We start from the raw sequence: 19,475 nt of genomic DNA on the forward strand, positions 1-19,475 counted from the left end.
ATGAGTTTTAACAAATCAGAAATCAAACATAGTTAAGGCTAGTCTCAACTGTTACTGTTAGATGGGATGTCAGATTTCATAATCACAAAGTTTTGTTCACATGCGTTCACAAGAGTGATTATAAAGTCTTAGTTACAATGGGATTGAGTATTTGTATAGAAATCTGCACATCTGACAGGGCTTGCCATATAACTTCTTTAAGTATGAGCTTCAAAATGATGTACCATTAGACCAATCGCGTTTAAACAGTGTTGCATTACGTTGCAACATGCCATCCCCCTTGTACTGTTTTGTGTGTCTCTGAAGCTTTCACAAATACTCTAATCTGAAACAGTTTTGGATAAAGAATGCCTATGCGACAGATCTAATATTCGTGGGGTTCAATATTGCTACTGATGCTGTTGTATCATATTGGTTAACAAATGACAACCAACTGACAGTATTGAGTAATGAATGATTCTGTTCTACAGCTTGCACTAGTTTATAGCAGGCCAAGTGTTCTTGCAACATAAATGAGAATACATGTTCGCAAATATGCTGGAGATTAAGAGACAAACATTCTGTTGCTCAGCAGTGGCACAGTGGAACTTAACGTAAACCAGTGCAGGGAACAACGGGTTAATAAACAGTCATATAAACTGAATGTTTATCATTAGATATTCACAAATTAAAGGGATATTAAGTTACAAAAATGTATTTTCCAAACATTTCCTCTTTTGATGTGCCAATGAAGAGAAACCAAGCTTTATAATATTTTCATCCTGATTATGGACTGTGCAAGTAATGCAACATGTGCTCCAATATAACTTGGCTTTACCATACTGTCTGTTCATAAACAAATAAAAATTTGAAAATCACTTTTCTATTTAAGCTGTTCCCTTCCAATATTTCAGCTGGATTTTTTGTTTGCCTCTGTATTGCTTTTCCAGCAGTACTGGGGTAGACCATGGAGGGAAGCAAGCCAGTTATTTTTTGTATTTACAATTTTCAGCAGGAGGTAATGCTGGCAACAACAAGTACCTGCCCAAATATGGGTGGGTACCTACTAATTAAATGGTATCCAGAGAGTGACATCATATATCACTGCCTTAACAAGATCAGATGCAAGTCACACAAGCAGTCTACAGGCACCATCTCAAAGTAGAGCCACTGCAGGGAATTTACAAGTTCAAAGTGTCCACTCAAGTGAATGAGGTCATCTCAGGACAATTATTGAACTTCTCTTTGTCAACAACCTATACTTACTATAATGAAATGTCCCAAATCACTTCAAAGGAGCATTATAAAACAAAGTATAGCAACAAGATCACATAAAGCGATATTAAGTCAGATGTCTTAGTCAAAGAGATAGGTTTTAAGGGGTATCTTACAGAAAGAAAATGAGGTTGGATGCAGGCAGATAGTTCCCAAGTTTGGGATCTAGTTAACTGAAGGCTTGGCAACTAATGGTGTAATTACTCTAATGGGAGAAGCTCATGACGCCTGAATTTAATGAGCACAGATTGTGGGTTTTGGGGCTGGAGGAGATTACACAGAGGAGGAGGGGCAGGGTCACAGAGGGATTTGCTAATATACGCAACAGACCAATCATTTCTATCTGCTCAGCCGGTAGTCAGCTGCTTTAAGCTGTTGCAGAATCCCTCGGATTCGATTAAAGACATTATCTAAATGCAAGATGTTGTAGTTTACATTTGCAACAACTTGTATTAACATAGTAACTTTATTGTAGTAAAACATTTCAAGATGAGTCACAGGAGCATTAAACAAATGCTGACACTGAACTGCACAAGGAGCTATCAAAAAAGCTGACAAAAAACTTTGTCAGGGAACTAGATTTTAAGAAGCATTTTAAAGGAGAGAGAGAAGCAGAGAGGTTTGGGGGACGGGTGTGGAATTCCAGAGCTTAGAACCCAGAACAATTACAAACAGATATGCGCAAAAGTTGGACGACCACGGATACCTCAGAGGTGAAAAAAAGGGACATAGTTGAAGCTTTTCACTTGCACTTATTAGGTCAGATGTAAGAATGCCAAATTTCAAAGAGAAAAATTCATTCTGCCTGAGAATAGGACTGGTGATTGGTTGGCAAGCTGACTCTGATTGGTTGAAGTTTGCCATGAAAAATCATCCAGGAAACTAATGCGAATACTTTTATTTATTCACAAGAGGTGTAATGTCTGGACATATTCCTTTTACCTGCAGAGGACATTGAACTCGCACTGAAATTCGTATACCACATTACTCATTTGTGTGGTAGGCCGAACAGTGTTTTGGTTTGACAGCAGCATCCTGTTTGTGGCAGACATTTGTGTTGTCATGGCACAGAAGCATCACGTAATAACTAGCTTCACCTGTTGCTCAAATTTCTGTGATGCTTTATGCTTTCAGAATAATCTGAGGCAGACTCGGGTCTTCAGCCCATTTATGAGTACATACACTACAGAGTGAGCGATAATCTGACTTGAGTAGCCATTATTTCATCAGTCTTACTTTGCCCAGTGAGCAGAAATGGCTTGGTTTTATTACTGGCATTACCAATAAAGCCAATCTTGTCGTGCACAGAATAGGAGGAATCCCAAAGCAGTGAAAGTGGACTTGTAGTAGTGCTTGCAGAAGAGACAAAGGTGGCTCAGAGACCTGTAATGTTATGAACTCTTGGTGAAGGAGGAAGTGCTTGTTTGGAAGCTCATCTCAGGATCAAATAGGACACCAAAGTTTGCAAACAGTCTAGTTTAAGCAGAGACAGGGATGGTGTCTATGGCTGGGACTGAAGACAATGCCTTCAGTCTTCTCAACACCCAACAATTAGTTATTGGAAATTTTTGCTCATCCAATCCTGGATGTCAGATAATTTCAAGGGAGTGGAAGGGTTGGAAGGCTTGGTGGTGAGACAGAACTGTCAACAGCATACACGTAGAACCTGACGTTGTGTTTTCAGACGATGCATTGATGGGCAACATGGTAGGAGCAGGAGAATTACCGGTCCAGTGGTCAGTGCGTATGATTACCATGACTGGGCAGAAAAGAAAGAAGTAGGAGAGGGCAGACTAACCAGTCGGATAACAGTGGGGGGGCATCAAATGTGGACAGTTTGATCAATCATGTTAAAGATTGCAAACAGGTCAACAAGGATGAGGAGGGATAATTCACAGTGGTAAAAATAACATATAATGTTATTTGTTGCTTCAGCATTCCTTAATAGTAAATTGACCATCTTGCTACAGTGCATGTATTATTTGTTAGCTACTAATAACAAACTAAAACTACACTGTACAATCCATCCTTGCTATTCTCACAAAAGAAATCCCTTGACTGCTGCAGAGCGACATGTATTGGTGCTCAAAGTTGTCCTGTTATTTTAATCCTAGAAAGAAACACCTTCACTCTAAGTTACAGGAGTAAATTCCATGAACTGAGGATCAATCATGTAATATTAGAAGATAATTTTATCTTTCTCTGCTGAAAATTTTAATATTCAGTAATAGGAATTAAAGATCCTTTGCTGTTTAGGAAGCTAGTAGAGTATTCGATGGAAACATCTGACTATAAAAGTGCAATTGTTGGTATATTTTTGGCACTGGGATTTAGCACTTCCGTGATTTTGGACAGTAACCTACTGTAACACTTTCCTGTCTGCCGCCTCCAATGTGTTAACTGCCAACGGACTACATAAGGAAACATTTGTCTCAGTTAGAGTCCTCGAAGGTCACAAGCCAGAAATGAGCTAAAGATCTGTCAGTTCTCCCCTCATGAACTTACCCTGCAGTATTCATCGATTGGTTTCAGCCGCTTGACTGCAACATCCCTGATGTGACTTCGTCTGAAGAGGATTTTACCTGCAAAGAAAGAAACACATAGCATCTTTTCAGCAAGTGAACAGACAAATGACCTTCCTCATACCCTCTGAGTCATGAACAAACAGTGCCTTCCTTTTCCATTCACTTTGTTCATCTGGGAAAGAGTCAAATGTTCAATTCTTTCAGGAGATTCATTGGGAGCCGTTGGACATTGGTATCTGTGTGAATTATTTGGAATTCTTTTTCCATTCAGTTGAGAAAATATTTGCCACAAGCAATTTTATTGCTGCGAATGAAAAGTTCTGAATGGAATATTCTGATTGTTTAATTGGTATCAGGTAAATGTGCTCAAGTAAGCTAGATCTCAACGCAGCAATAAAAGTAATGCTCTTCATTGAGCCACTTACCCCTTCCATAAGCGAATCAATTAGAAACTTAGTGTGATAGACTAGGTGGTACACATATAATGCAAGATAGTGGGAGGAGCGGGGGGGAGGGCAAGCAATGACACTGTACACAAAATAACTAAAATACTTTTATGCAATTGATTCAAGTATTCTTCTGTGTCTTTTGCACATTGTTATTGTGCAGAATATAATAGGGCATCCGAAAGATAATGCTGCAGGAGATGAATTTGGCCACTTTCTTTTGCGCATGCAGCCAGGATGGTTCTTTAAACGGGTAACTCTGTCCTGCATCAACGTGCAGCATATAATTAACTCAGACAAAACTCTTATTTGAAGAGCGACCTTCCCCCATCGAGACTGCCCGAGCCTTCAGGTCATTGGTATCAAGGACAGCTACTCACTTCTCTTCTTTGGGATTCAGCTTTCGTATCCATCTTCAGGTCAACATTGTGATATGGTCTGATGCTGAGTAATTCGGATAGAATCCAAATTAGGCATTGATGAACAGTTTATTAGTTTGCAGATGCCACTTGATGGCACGAATGATAACTTAATCAATCATTAATGATTGGGAGGAATCTGATATCATAATAGGCAAGATTAGACCTTCCTATATTTTCTCAGTAAAATACACTTAAGCAGTTGTCATTATTGTTGGGTAGTTACCAGAGTAGTAGTAACACTGCAATAGCTTAACAATGGGTGTGATTAGCTCATGTGGAAAGGCCTGCAGCATTACAACTGGAATACTGTCTGCCTCCACACCCTTTACTCTGTCCAGTGCATTTAGATACTTGTTAATGTGAACTGAATTGTCTGGACAATTGGTTTTTGGTCTTCGGGGTCTCTTGGGAACAAGTTGAGGAAGATTCACTCAGCATGCTTGGCTGAAGATGCTTGCCATCATTTTAGCCTTATCTGTTGCACTCATGGTTGAGGATAGAGATTGATTCTGTTCTGCTGGAAATGGGCCTGCTTATCTCTGTCTATAATCAGCATCTTGTGGTATATGCACGATGCCAGCTGAGCTTCACTAGGTTAGTACCTATTTAGTTACTTCCCTGAAAAATCGCTTATTCCCTGATGTCTCCCACCAGACAATATTTTCTATTCCCTTTTTAATTCAAACTGTGCCTCTTTTAACTGTACTCAATATTGTTTCAGTCGCATTGCTGCACATTAGCCTATAGTATCCCACTCCTGCCAGCTACAAGATAAATTTCAGAATTTTTACAATGCAGGAGGCAGCCAATCAGCCCAACGGGTCTGCCCTCTGAAAGAGTATACTACCCAGTCCCACTCCCCTGCTTTATCCCTGGTACTTAGCACATTCTTTCTTTTTAGATAGCGATGCAATTCCCTTTTGAATAACTCGATCAAACTTGCCTCCCTCTCAATAAGTTTGTTCCAGACTCCAACCACCCTCTAGGTAAAATAGTGTTTCTACATCGCTTACAAACATACAAGCAAGGATCAGAAGTAGGCCATTCAGCCCCTCCAGCCTGCTCCGCCATTCGATAAGATCTTGGCTGGTCTGAAAGTAACCTGAAATCTGCATCCCACCTACCTCCGATAACCTATCACCCTCTTGCTTACCAAGAATCGATCCATCTCTGCCTTAAAAGTATTCAATCTGTGTGGTGAGAATTCAGAATCCCACATTAAGCTTGCTGCTTTTTTCTTTCCTAATTCTTGCTGGTGCAATTCTTCAAACCAAGAAATTACCAAGGTCACGTGAGATTACGTTGTTATTTTCAGACATCTGATTTGAAAATAGTAAAATTTGCTAACTGGATTGCAAAATAAAAATGCTGACTGCAGTCAGTGTATCCTCATATTATATCTTCAAATGCAAAATATTATTTTTTAAAGGAACAATATATGACAAATTGTTGCACTGAAGAATAGTGAAAGGAGGGGTAGCAAGATGAAATAACATCAGCAGTTTATAATTAGCAGGAAATTGAAATTATAAATCCTTTAAACTGAAGAAATTGTGAAAATTAAGTATTGCAATCTGTTGCTTTTGGTACTGGGACAAGAAAGCCCTGTTGGCTGAAAATTAAACTAGGATGAAACATTTACTTTTACATCTGGAACTGGAGTTTAAATTTAAATCAGTGATGCAATAAAAATATTCTGGCTTGTTGATTGTAATTTTTGCAACCTGAATCCTGGATTAGGCCTTTTGGACTCTTGAGCCTGCTCCTCCATGCAAAAGGACTGTGGCTGAGTTTTTGCCTCAATTCAACTTTGCTGTCCTATCCCATATCCCTTGATTCCATTCCCCAAAACCATCCACACTTTAACACTAAGTTGCCCATTTCAATCAGAAAGACTGTCAAGGTGGCTGGGCATGGGAAACAGGGAAGAAGTTAACATTTGTGTAGTGTGTGGTGATCGTCTGGGGTTAATATTTACAAAATAATTGTCACTGCTCACAGAATGGTATGTAAATCACTTTGTTCTGTAAAAGCCAAGGGTTATGTTCTTTTTTTCTTGTGAGACCTAGGCCACATACAAATGTCTGAACCATTTGCACTTTCCTCTATGATCATTTGGGAGCACAGACCAACCAGCAAGCAACATGATGAAGTAACTTTAAAATCAATGGGGCACGGTTACGTTCTCCAGCTCAGGGCCAGGTGCCACTGAAGGGTAAGAGGGGTAAGGGACATTTGCCCACCTTCTGCCGAACCAAACTCATTCTTGGCCACACCATCACTCACTCTTTCTCTCTCATTCAAAAATCCAGGAAAATCTAACAAAAGAGATCACACTTGGCATGAGTAAAGAAGACGGCCTCAGAGGATCTGACACAGATGGTAGGGATTACAAATTGAATCCAACGACATCCACACTGCCAAGATCCAAGGAGGATTTCACACACTGAAACAATATCCATAGCAAATGACAATCAGCTCCAGCTGCTTTCCCCCAACAAACAAACCTCCAAAATCAAAATCAGTGCATCCACTATGGACATTTTGGCCAATGGCCTTCAGGCAATGAGAGGCTACAGGGACAGAGAATAATAACCAACTTCCAAAAGCTTCTCAGTCAACACTTGCACGTGTCTGCATCTCCAGGGTAAGGAAGAGTAAAACAATACCCAAGACCTGTCCTCTGTTGCACTTTTAGGGGCTCCTGCTAGAAAGGACACTAGAACATGTAGGGCAGAAGTAGGATTGGGCTCAGATCAGTTGTTTTCCACTACTCAATTGCCTACCAGTATTCAGTAGGACTGGGTTCATTTCTAGATTGCCACTTATTGAGGCTGATTAGTATGGAACTGTACTCAAGCAATGGTCAGCACTCTCGTGAGAGAAGTAAGACAGAATTGGCAAAACAAAGCATGTAATACGTACCATTATCATAGCAACCACTCTGAGCACAGAACCTCACATAACCTCAAAAATGTTTAATTCCAATTTTCTTTTTCTATATATAAATAGTGCATAGTTACGGTTTTAATAAAATAACTCAGGGATAAGAAGTCTATGGAAATCAGCCATCTACATCTGAGCTAATATGACTCATTTGCATTGGCAGCACTAATGAATAAGCCAACTGGTGCCATTTGCTGACATATTTTCCACAAGCAATGGTATCTGTGTCCCACACTTCAAAACTCAAGTAACGCTGCTTGCCATTGAAAGTAAAAATGAGTGCACACTGTTTAACCTGTTCATCTACAACAACAACAATTTAAAAAATACTATTGCCTACAGGTTAAAGCAGGGGTACAAATTTGTGTAATTGAATTGAGGAATTACTCAGTGCTGTGAGTGGTTTAAAGTGAGAACTGGCAAAAACTCAAGATCCATTTGATGCACTTTGATCAAGGTGGCACTGCCACAGGCTAAGGCAAGCTTGTCCTTGATTATTTTGCAGAAGAATTTCTGGTCCCGTGATCCCAAAAAAACTACAATAAAAGAGTACAGCAATGACATTCATTCCAACAAATAAAGCAAATTAAAAACATGTCCAATGGTTGCAAATGCATTCATTGCTGACAACAAACTTTAAACTTCAGATGAGATTTATGAAAAACATGCATCAGTGAGACGACTCTCTAGGCTCTGTCTGGCATGCAGCTAAGTAAAACCAGAAATCTGGGAATTAATCTGCTATTAAGCTCTTGTTTAGTGTGGTGTCCCTAGTTAATGTCATAAAACCCAACAAGAGCTGGCAAGCAGTAATACATTTCTACTTTGTGGAGATTAAAAGTTAGAGTGAGCTATAGTTGTTGCCAATAAATAAATACTTTTGCCACCTCACATAAGTCGGAGAGGATGAAGCTGACCTACTTAAAACAACCTCTACTTTGTTTCAAGCATTAGAAAAACACTTTGCAACAGAATTGAGGATTAATTTGAAGTACACTGCAATACATACAGCATATATTCAGGGATTATTTCATATATTACAACAATTATGACACTTGCAGCTTTAATGTATACATTATGTGGTCCTGGCTGACAGGAATATTATAAATTAACAAATTATCCCAAATAAATTAACAGAATAATGTGGTGAAGAGGAAGAATGATCTCCACAAATCCTCATGAAGGACAAAGGCATACTCTGGGGTGAATATAAGAACACGCAGAAACTTACTAAATGGATGGTTGGGGAAAGGACCTGTAGAAAGGCATAGTGGCAGTCACAAAATATTACAGGAAAAATTATTTCACTCTGTGAAGTGAGAACACTATAGGATACTGACAGGATAGAAAATAAGAGCTAGCTCGTGGGTGTTTGGTGAAGACATGATGCCCCTGGGAGGCACGGTGGCACAGTGGTTATCACTGCTGCTTCACAGCACTATGGACCCAGGTTCGATTCCCGGCTTGGGTCACTGTGGAGTTTGCACGTTCTCCCCGTGTCTGTGTAGGTTTCCTCTGTTTCCCACAGTCCAAAAGACATGCTGGTTAGGTGCACTGACCATGCTAAATTCTCCCTCAGTGTACCTGAAGAGGCGGCAGAGTGTGGTGATTAGGATATTTAAACAGCAATTTCATTGCAGTGTTAATGTAAGCCTACTTGTGATATTAAATAAACTTTAACTTTAAAGTTTTTTTTTAAGTTTTATTTATTAGTGTCACAAGTAGGCTTACATTAACACTGCAATGAAGTTATCATGAAAATCCATGCGTTGCCACACTCCAGCACTCGGGTACACTGAGGGAGAATTTAATATGGCCAATGCACCTAACCGGCACCTCTTTTAGGCTGTGAGAAACCAGAACACCTGGAGGAAACCCATACCGGCACAGGGAGAACTTGGCAAACTCCACGTAATCAGTGGCCCAAGCCAGGAATCGAACCTGGATCCCTGGTGTGAGGCATCAGTACTAACCACTGTGCCTCCCTTCGCCCTCAAAAAAAGGTGCTACAGGGTGTTATGCCAAGTAAGTCAACAGCCAGAATCTGACCACCATTCACACTGGTGGAATTTTTCCGTCCCGCCACGGTGAACAGATTTGATGGCCACCAACTTCGCTGCAGCGGGAGCGTGGCATGAATGGCAGGTAAGATAGCGCACAATATCTTGAAGATAAATTGAGTTGGAACTCCCAAAAGACTAAAATAGTTCAAAACAATGAAACTCGCTGAATAGATGGCATTCCTCTCCACAGAGTCATTAAGGGCCAATTAATATCAAGCCACTCTTAAAAATTCAGGTCAGCATTAGACACTTCCTCAGGTTCAGTGGGATCAGTTGCTCAGATGTAAGGGCCGGATTTTCACGACTGAGACAGGTAACTTGAGTCAGGAAATTTCCCGACTGTGTAGGCTGGTCTCAATTTAAAGTGTTCCACATTGCACAGTTTTCACTTCAGGCAGGCGAGTGTAAGACGGAATCAGGCCCTTCGTGGCCATGGGGGTAGGCAAGTATCCAGGTGGGCTGGTTAGAAGGACTTCCTCTGGGACTTTGTCCCATTTATAATAAAAGCAGCTAGGAAAAAATATTGCAAAGCCAGCAGCAAATTTGTATTCCACTAAGGCACATGACTTCATCTCCAACAACAATCTTTGGTCCAATACCACTGTTGTTCACTGTTCCTTATCCAACAGATGAAACAAATGAAATTGCTTCTCCAAAATAGTCCTGGTTCCTCAAAAGAAATCCTTCCAGGGAATTTACAGTATAGTTTGACAGTATGAAACCCAATCAGAATAATTACCAATGTGCACTTAAGAAAGTATCACCCTCAAGATTCCAGGTCACATCAAGTTTTGTCAAGGCCTTGCCAAGTGTAAACAAAATCAAATGAATGGCCATTCTTGGTTACGGATATGTAGACATTCGAATAGACAAGATATGCATTATCTGTAAAATCTGATTCACACCCTACATCCTTTCATGTGGCCAAGTCTTCCAAGTGATTAGGAACCAAGAGAACCTCACACTGGAGGTCGTGATTGATTCTGAGAGACACTTTATAGAAACCAGGCATCCTGTTGCCATAATAAAATTCTAAACAATCTGAGTTTGAGATGATAATGTGCTGTGTCATAATAAGGCCAAAGACCACACAAGGTAGCATTCCATTCAATAGAAAATCCCGACGGATTTCCTTTTCCTGTATTACAAAACACATTTCTGATTTCCTCAGCTTCCCCCTGGCGCTTCTCAGCATTCCGGTGAACAGCAACCTTACTCTAAAAGCAAACAAGTCATCCATTGGTTAGTCCCACGTGTAAACGCTCCTACCCAACAGAATTGAAAAAAAAACACTTAAAGTAAAAATGAAATACAGTTTATTTATTAGTCATAAGTAAGCTTACATTAACACCTCAATGAAGTTACAGAGAAAATCCCCCAGTCGCCACACTCTGGCACGTGTTCATAATTAGCTGCAGATTGCATGTTTTCTGCTACTTTTAAAGTATGAATATGGCTTTTACCATTACGTATTACATATGCAAAACTGAAGCCTAACTTCACAATGCATTCCAAAAACACTGTGCTATAATCTGGTCTTTCATTATTTAGGCAGAACAGTTATTCTAGCCCCCAAAAGGGTTTTAAATCATCACAACATGTTGGGGTCATCCATTTTTACTTGAGAGCTCAAAATAAATTGATCGCATAACTGATCTTGTTAAATTAATGGAAAACCATCCTGCTGAATGTTATGCTGGGATATTTTTATTCAAATTCCCGAAACTCCGAAGACCATCAAGACATTTCTAGAAACCTCTTATCACAATTCAGGCATTCTCCACAGAAAAGGAAACGTACAGTTCTGTAAAAACGTTAACTCTTGGCGATTCTCTCATTCCAACCCGCTAATTTTTTGGCAGGTCGGGTGGGGAGATGCACATGTGTGCCAGTTCTCAGGATTCGCACGTGCGTTCCCAATGCATATGTGTCTCCCACCGCTGGAAATCCAGCGCAGTCGGGACGACACAGGAAACCAGCGGAAGGACCAAGTAAGTATTTTAATCTATTTTTAATGTTATTCAAGTGTCATTATCAAGCCTGGGACTGAATTCTCCGGGCCCGATAGCATCTCCCAGCCCGCCAGTACAAATTGACTCGGCAGAGTTTACAGTAGCTCCCCATTTTTCGAGGAACTAACAGGACAAGGAATGGGAATCACTCCCCCCGAAGGAATGAAGTGGGGGGGCAATCAGGGGCCCCCCCCAGGGGGTCAGGCGGCAGGGTGATGGTGCTCCCTGGACATGGGCACCCTGGCAGTGCCAGCCTGTGCCCTCAGCATTGCCCACAGGACAGGACATGGCCTATTGGGGGCAGGGCCTGGGGGGAGATCAGTGAGGGGGGGGGGTCCCACTAGCACTCTGCATTGGGATCCGTTCAGGGCAGGAGGGAGGCCAACAATTGATGAGGCGGATGGAGTGGAGTTTGCTGGGGTGGGAGGGATCATCAATGTTGAGAGTGGGAGGGGCTGGAGCAGGGTGGGGGTGTGGGAGTGTCAGGGCTGGCCGTGGGGGCCGCAGTTGGGCCACAACCAGTGACGGACGGGTGCTGTCAAATCTGACATTTTGCTGAAAGCACGCAAATTAATCTTTAGTAGTGCACGCAGCAGTGGATCCACTGCCATACCTGTTACATTTAGAAATTAAAGTCTAAACCAGAAATATGTGACTTCCCAGCCACCTCAATGGCAAATGTCAGGAATCTCAATGGGGCAACTGGGTTTAAGCCCAGATTTAACTGTGATTCCTAATCCTTTGCCGTTATAAAGTTTTGACTGGGCCGCTAAATGATACAGCACTACAGCTGTGCAATGCATAGGGGCTTGATTTAGTGACCCGTCGATCGTGGGCAAAATCCCGTAATGGCTGCTAAATCTCGTGAGAGACCAAAAACAGAACTTTCGCTAGTGAGATTTCAGTTTGAGTTCTTTCCCACCACCCACCCGCCCTGATGTGATCAGGTCCACACCCAAAAGGGGCGTGAGCCTAATTTCCACAAACGTCAATGTATTTTCTACTTAGCAGCCTTGACGTTGTAACGGGTGGTGTGACGCATGGAGGTATGTATGGGCTCTTGGTGCTTAGAACATGGCCAGGCAGTGCCCTGGCACAGCCAACCCCACCAGGGGTGGGGGGGCACCAATAATTGTGCGGTGGGTGAATGCCCTTGTGCCTAGGTTGGAAGGGGAAGCGGATGCCCAATGCCTGTGATGGTGGGAGGAGAAGAGAGCCCCAAAGCCTGTTTAGAGGGGAGGGGAAGGGAGAGGGCAGGGGGTGGTTGTAGCAGTGGTGGGAGGAGATCTGGACTCCTGGCCTTGCCAACATCACTGGACTCCACCTCTCCAGCTGACTGTGTTTTATAAGGGGAAGAACCATACAGTGTTGTTCAACACGGTGAGAAAAGCTGCCTGTGCAGCCTTTCGAGCTTGACGCCAATTTACCCGCCAGGGCCAACGCTTTGCACAACTTTGGGAAGATTCCACTAATGGTAGGCATTCCTTTTCGAAGGAAAAGACATTGATTCTCTGGTCTGCCCACAGTGTGCTTCTCGGTAACACAAGTTTGGCTGACAGCAGAACCTTCTGCTCTCGCTGCCATCAATGGAATTTCCCATTGAATCCATCCCATTCCATTGGGAAGCTTGTGGTGGGAGTGTGCCTTCGGTTGGACTGGAAGATTGTACTGCTGTGAACAGCCAGAAGATTTTGCCCATCATTTTTAAAATGGTTATCAAGTACTTCACATTTGAAGTTTTAAAACAAATGGACAACAGTGACTGGTGCTCCTTTTGCTTTTATATTTCCGATGTAGATAAATAAACTCCTCAGGAAATTGTTGCCACAATCCCCTGGGTGCATAAATTAGAGCATAATTCCTGTATTGGTTTATTGCAGAAAATTTGGGGTCGCACCTCTATGTATAAATGAAGCAAGACACTTTTATTGCAGCAGCACCATCGCTTCCAGGTTGAGCAAATAATACTGAAAAGTGTTAGACTACACTTGTCACTTTTGCTTATTTACTACTTTGGGCATGAGAAATACAATCTTACCCAAAACTGGTGTGAGGCTGGTTGTAATATTTAAAAGCTATATTAAATATCGCTGTAGTCTGGGCTCACTTGCATCATTGTTATAGGTTCTTTCTGGTGACAATCACACGTATGGTTCCCAGCAATGGGGACCTATCATGATGGTCTCGCCGGTGGGACCGAGGCCATGGGGGCCTCCTGCAAGGGGCCTCTGTAACAGCGATCAATGGTTGGGGGAGAGGGGGGAGGGAACCTCTGCCTCTATGCAACAGCAACCAGAGGGGACTGCTGCGCACTCTGCAACTGGCAATTGGCCGGTCAGGTCAAGGAGGGTTTTGGCTGTGAGGGATTGTGGGGCTTCAGCTGCAATTGCACAGAGATCTGCAAATGCACAATTGCACTCTCTGCTGCTATCAGTTGGCTGTCAGGCAAGCTATGACCTGTCCACTTCTCCCCTGCTGGCGTAAAACTGGTTTGGCCTTATTGACAGTCAGATAAGATTCAATTTTTAAATTGCCCGCAAAAACAGCACAAACTCCTCCCTTTTTCACACTTGTTTGGCACTGTGAATTTCTTTGGTAAAATCGCTCCTAATGTTTTTCCATTCCAATCACCCATTCCCAAATAGTAAAACATCAATTAAACACTTATGCTCCCACCATCTTAATCTTTTCCCATCCACGTACTGCTTCTTAACATCTTTACTCTCAGGCCAGGTCGACCTGGTTAACTAGGATTCCTTGCTTCTTTTAGACTGTATCATTTTCTGTAAGTCCCAAGGCCACAATCCACAAGCCAAAAGAAACTGACATTGGGAACTCTGTCAAAAGCTTCCATCACAGGCAAAAAATTTCTCATACCAATAATGAGATCTTTTGGGAATTTCTATTCAATTACTGAAATGAATTCAAATTCAAATTTGATACACATCATATTTGGTCCCAGCATGTCGAAACAAATGGAAATTTGGACCAGCCTTCTTGGGTGGAAGTGTGAAATTTAAGGAGGCGACAAGCCCATATGTTTCCAAAGTGTTTAACTATCTCAACACACTCAGATGTTCATTTGTTATTCAAGCATTTTATCACCTCCCTTTAGTGGATTAACATCTGAAGTTAAACATATCAAACATCAATTCCAATATTATGGTTCTATGGTGAAAGAAATATCATGTTTCATCACAGGGAGAATCAAAAGATCAAATGTAATTCACATGGTGCTAAAAATCGAGAGAAAAATAATAAGGTAGAATTTTCTGGTCTCGCTCGCCCCAAGGCCTGAAAATACCGCCCGAGGTCAATGGACCTTTGACCCACCCGCTACATTTCCTGTGACAAGCGGGAAGGGAAAATTCCACCCTAAATGTTCGACGAGTTGTTTTACAGCATAGCACATATCCATCACACGCCTCACATATGACAATTTATCTAAAAAAATTAAAATTAATATAAAAGTATAGGGATAGAAATTCATCTCACAATGAGACAGAACAGGCCTCTGAGAATGTCCTCCAGTTATAGGCAGTGCCTAACAGTCACTTCCATTGCAGAGTTCCTACCCTTTGGATTGCTCAACTGCCTTTCTTTTAGTTTCAAAGACTTCATCACCCTCGATAACTGTTGGTAAAGCAAGGAAGTAACTACATTGGATTAACTGGGGCACATACGATGCACAACTGGAGGAAAAGCAGCTGAGCTTCCAATTAAGTATTTTGCAGGTTAAGGACTTCAGTTGATTTATTAGTGTCACAAGTAAGCTTACATTAACACTGCAATGAAGTTACTGTGAAAATCCCGTATTTGCAAAACTCCAACACCTGTTCGGGTACACTGAGGGAGAATTTAGCATGGCCAATGCAGCTAACCAGCGCGTCTTTTGGACTTAACATTGAGTTTAACAACTTCAGACCATGAACTCTTTCTCCCTCAGCTTCACTCCATTTCCATCAATTTATTTTACTTCACTTCATTTATTTATTTTTGCAGGAGGAGTTTTGCAATTGACTTCTGAATTTGTAGGGATAAGGAGGGTACAACTAATAATGATGTTTGGTCCTGCTGGTCATTGTTTAAAAGTTTTGATTGGAAGAGCACAATTGGGTAAGACTGCGCTGGAACGTCTTCTGTGGCTCAACGGCATCCTGACAATACCCCCAATAACCTTGCAACATTTTAAAAATCACACTTTCCATCTTGAAACATGTCTCAGGTTGTCCTTTGACATACTGCTTACCTTTATTCCATCATTTACACATTCTGATCCCTTAATCAGCACCGTCTTGGCCAGGATCACCCCCATTTATATTCCTTTTATCCTTTTGTCTATGACATATTTGTCAATCTCTCCCCTCTCCACCAACTGCTGGCCCTCTACCACCCCCGACGCACCCCACCCCCACCCCGCCCAACCCCATCCCCACTCCTCACCACAGCAGTATAAATCTCATCCTATTTTCTATTGTATTCAGCTCTGACAAAGAGTCATCCAGAATCGAAACATTAGCTCTGTTCTCTCTCCACAGACCCACAGATTTTTTAGCGTTTTCTATTCTTTTTACAAGTTTATATTTACTTCAGAGACCATCATATCAAAAGGGAGATTGCTTAATTGTATTTCTGTCTCCTTTCCTTAAAGGAAAGTTAACCCCTGGCCTGTGATGTGACAGGAGGAGTCTTGCAATTGATTTCGGCATTTGTAGGGCTAGGGAAGGCAACAATTAATAATGATCTTTGACTTCCTGATCATTATTCAAAAGTTCTGATTGGAAGAGCACTATCGGGCAAGGCTGCACTGGAACATCTTCTGTGGCTCAGCAGCCTCCCGTGAATACCCCCAACATGGATCACAGAAGAAATGTGACCACTTGGGAAGTCACTGGATGCTTTGATTTTGATTTGATTTATTATTGTCACGTGTATTGGGAGACAGTGAACAGTATTGTTTTTTACGAGCTATACAGACAAAACATACCATTCATAGAGTACATAGAGAAGAAGGAAAGGAGACAATGCATAATATAATGTTACCGTCACAACTAGGGTGTGGAGCAAGATCAACTTAATATGTGGTAGGTCCATTCAAAAGTCTAATGGCACTAGGGAAGAAACTGTTCTTGAGTTGGTTGGCAAGTGACCTCAGACTTTTGTATCTTCTTCCTGACAGAAGAAGGTTGAAAGGAGTATGGCCGGGGTGCGTGGGGTCCTTGATTATACTGACTGCTTTTCCGAGGCAATGGGAAGTGTAGACAGAGTCAATGGATGGGGGGCTGGTTTAGCAAATGTGGAGCTTTAGACCAGCAAGCTTGGTTTCATAATGACCAAAAGATGTGCTGGTTAGGTGCTTTGGCCATGCTAAATTCTCCCTCAGTATACCCGAACAGGTGCCAAAGTATGGCGACTAGGGGATTTTCGCAGTAACTTAATTGCAGAGTTAATGCAAGCTTACTTGTGACTTTAATAAACATAATATTTAAACTTCGCTCTACAAGTAACAGAATTCCAAGTGATGACATTGCCTGGGAAGATTTCCACAGGTAGAAGTGTTATATGGCGGTTTGCCACTGGCTTTCTGGGTGGATTTTTTGAGTCAATACAGAATTGTGGAGTGCAGCTGTTACTGGGAATACTTCTGAGTGACTGAAATCAATCTCAGGGGGGCAACATTTGTTTAAAGAGAAAAAATATTAGAAAACATACATTTCTAAAGTTTTACTTATCGGAGATTTAATGGGTGTTACTCTGGAAAGACCATTGGAATATCTTACAGATTTTTTGGCAGTGGAAAACAGCTATTTAATTCAGTTAATAGAAATCTGCTGTTCCTCCTCATCACCACTCTGCCCGCTTCCCTAATTCCCCAATGTACAGCTGAATTAATACTTAAGAGTGAATGTTAATGTAAGTACGTAACGACTCTGACAATTACAAAAATCAGAGTGAAATTAATATTCATACAGGAACACACCAGCTAGAGTTTTGGAATCATTTTAATTACAGCAAAAAGAAATCCCTAATCAACAGCTTAATTTCAGTAATAGATTACTTCACTGGCAATATATTAAAAAGTACTTTTTTAATCTAAACCACTTTTATGGTTCTCCAGAAAAAATTTAATTTAAAGAGCACTGGGACCATATAAGCTTTTTGTCAATTTTGTGGCTGCAAAATGACTAGGCAAGAAAAAATTTTCAAGTCCAAGGCAAAATCAATGCAAAAATTAGGACCGAAAGGATGTCAGCCCATATGACTTTATGTTTACTTTGTATCATCAAATCAAGGGACTATTGCCTAATTGGATTTCTGTCTCCTGTTCTGAAAAGGAAGCATGGCCAGAATTCTCTGACCTCAGCCAAATCTCCATTCATGGAGAGTTACAGCGGGACCGGAGAATCCCAGCCACAGGCGAGGTCAGAGAATTCCAGCCCATAAATTTCTTGTTAGTCCGATATCACAGAGGCAGACTCTTGGCCACAGGAGCTGAGATCTAATATCCCTGCACTCAGCTTTCTTTAAAGGATCATCAAGGAAATTGAGTCAAAGTTGGTCTGACTCTTGGGATGGAATTCCCTCGTCCCACTCACAGCAGGTTCGGTGGCTGAGGGGAGCAGAGAATCTAGCTGGAGCCAAATAAAGAATTTGGAAACCCGTTGGTGTAAAATCACAGCAGTTCTTCCAATGGTTAGTGGTGGGTTGGTCTTCCCACTGGCTAGGAGTATGAATAACATTTGTATTTTGTGGCGTGCATAAGGTTATCCTCAGTTCACAACAGATTTTGAGGCAAGTGCAACAAAGTCTTTCTACCACAGTGCTGCACTATTTCTTATGTGCTATTCACCCCTCTACTGGGCAAACCTGTACCTACCCTCCAACTCCATGGCAAATTGGTCCTCATGGACAACACACTGCTGCTGGACCCATGGATCATCCTGTGTCATTGAACTGAATCAGTACAACACCAGGCATTGGGGGTACAGGGTGTCCTCGCTCCTGGTGCCACACACCAGTGTCTATCTGGACAGCATGTGGCTACCGCAACAAAAATCTAGGTTTGACTCGGGGTGGAGTGCAATATGAAGAGGAGCTGACAAAGACAAAGAGGTTGGGCGGGGGGGTGGGGGCAATGTGAAAGGAGATAGATGAAGAAGACAATCAATAGAAGACCAGGGGAAGAATGAGGGGAAGATAGCTGGATCCTGACAAGGCTGCACAGAAAGCTCACAAACAAGGGGGTCAAGAGGACACATCTAGTCATTTAAAAGGAAGGGGAGGTGCAAAAGGGTCCATGTGGAGCATGGTGATGAGCTTGGGTTGAGGGCCAATGAGTTAAAGAAAAGATTTCTTCTGGAAACTGCTAGCCTTTTCCTTCTGGGTTGCTGACATCCTGCATGGTCTAGTGAAGACAGGTGGGCTGGAGAGAGTGGTACGAGTGTGCTGGACTGGTTCCTGAATATGGCATCGAGACCTTCAAACCTGCCAGCTAATGCCAGACAGACACATCAGCTGCCAGCCTGCCAGTGAGGTGACTTGGAGTGGAACACACCTCAGCATAATTAATGAGATTCCAAGTGCTAAATGTGCCTGTTGCAGATGGCAGGGCGCTTCATACATACTCTGGTCAGTCTGGCTCAGCAATTCTATGTTTAAACTTCTCTGAACAGTAACAGGATTCCAAATGATGACATCATCTGGGAAGGTTTCCACCGGCAGGAGAAGTGACAACTCTTGTGTGGATTTTTTGGATTAATACAAAATGTTAGAGCACAGCTGCAGCAGCTCTTGTGTTACTGGGATA

At 41.9% G+C, this 19,475-nt stretch overlaps 1 protein-coding gene across 2 annotated transcripts in view; it reads right to left on the reverse strand.

The window, feature by feature from the left end:
• Positions 1-19,475, reverse strand: part of sh3pxd2b (SH3 and PX domains 2B) — a 272,944-nt gene that overhangs the window by 141,438 nt on the left and 112,031 nt on the right. For both annotated transcript variants that reach the window (XM_080201640.1, XM_080201639.1), the window contains exon 4: positions 3,760-3,836. In XM_080201640.1, the coding sequence (XP_080057766.1) occupies positions 3,760-3,836 (77 nt within the window). The remainder of the gene's footprint in view (positions 1-3,759; positions 3,837-19,475) is intronic.

This window comes from Carcharhinus amblyrhynchos, chromosome 13 (assembly GCF_965287045.1).
Source record: "Carcharhinus amblyrhynchos chromosome 13, sCarAmb.v2.hapA, whole genome shotgun sequence".
NCBI lineage: Eukaryota > Metazoa > Chordata > Chondrichthyes > Carcharhiniformes > Carcharhinidae > Carcharhinus > Carcharhinus amblyrhynchos.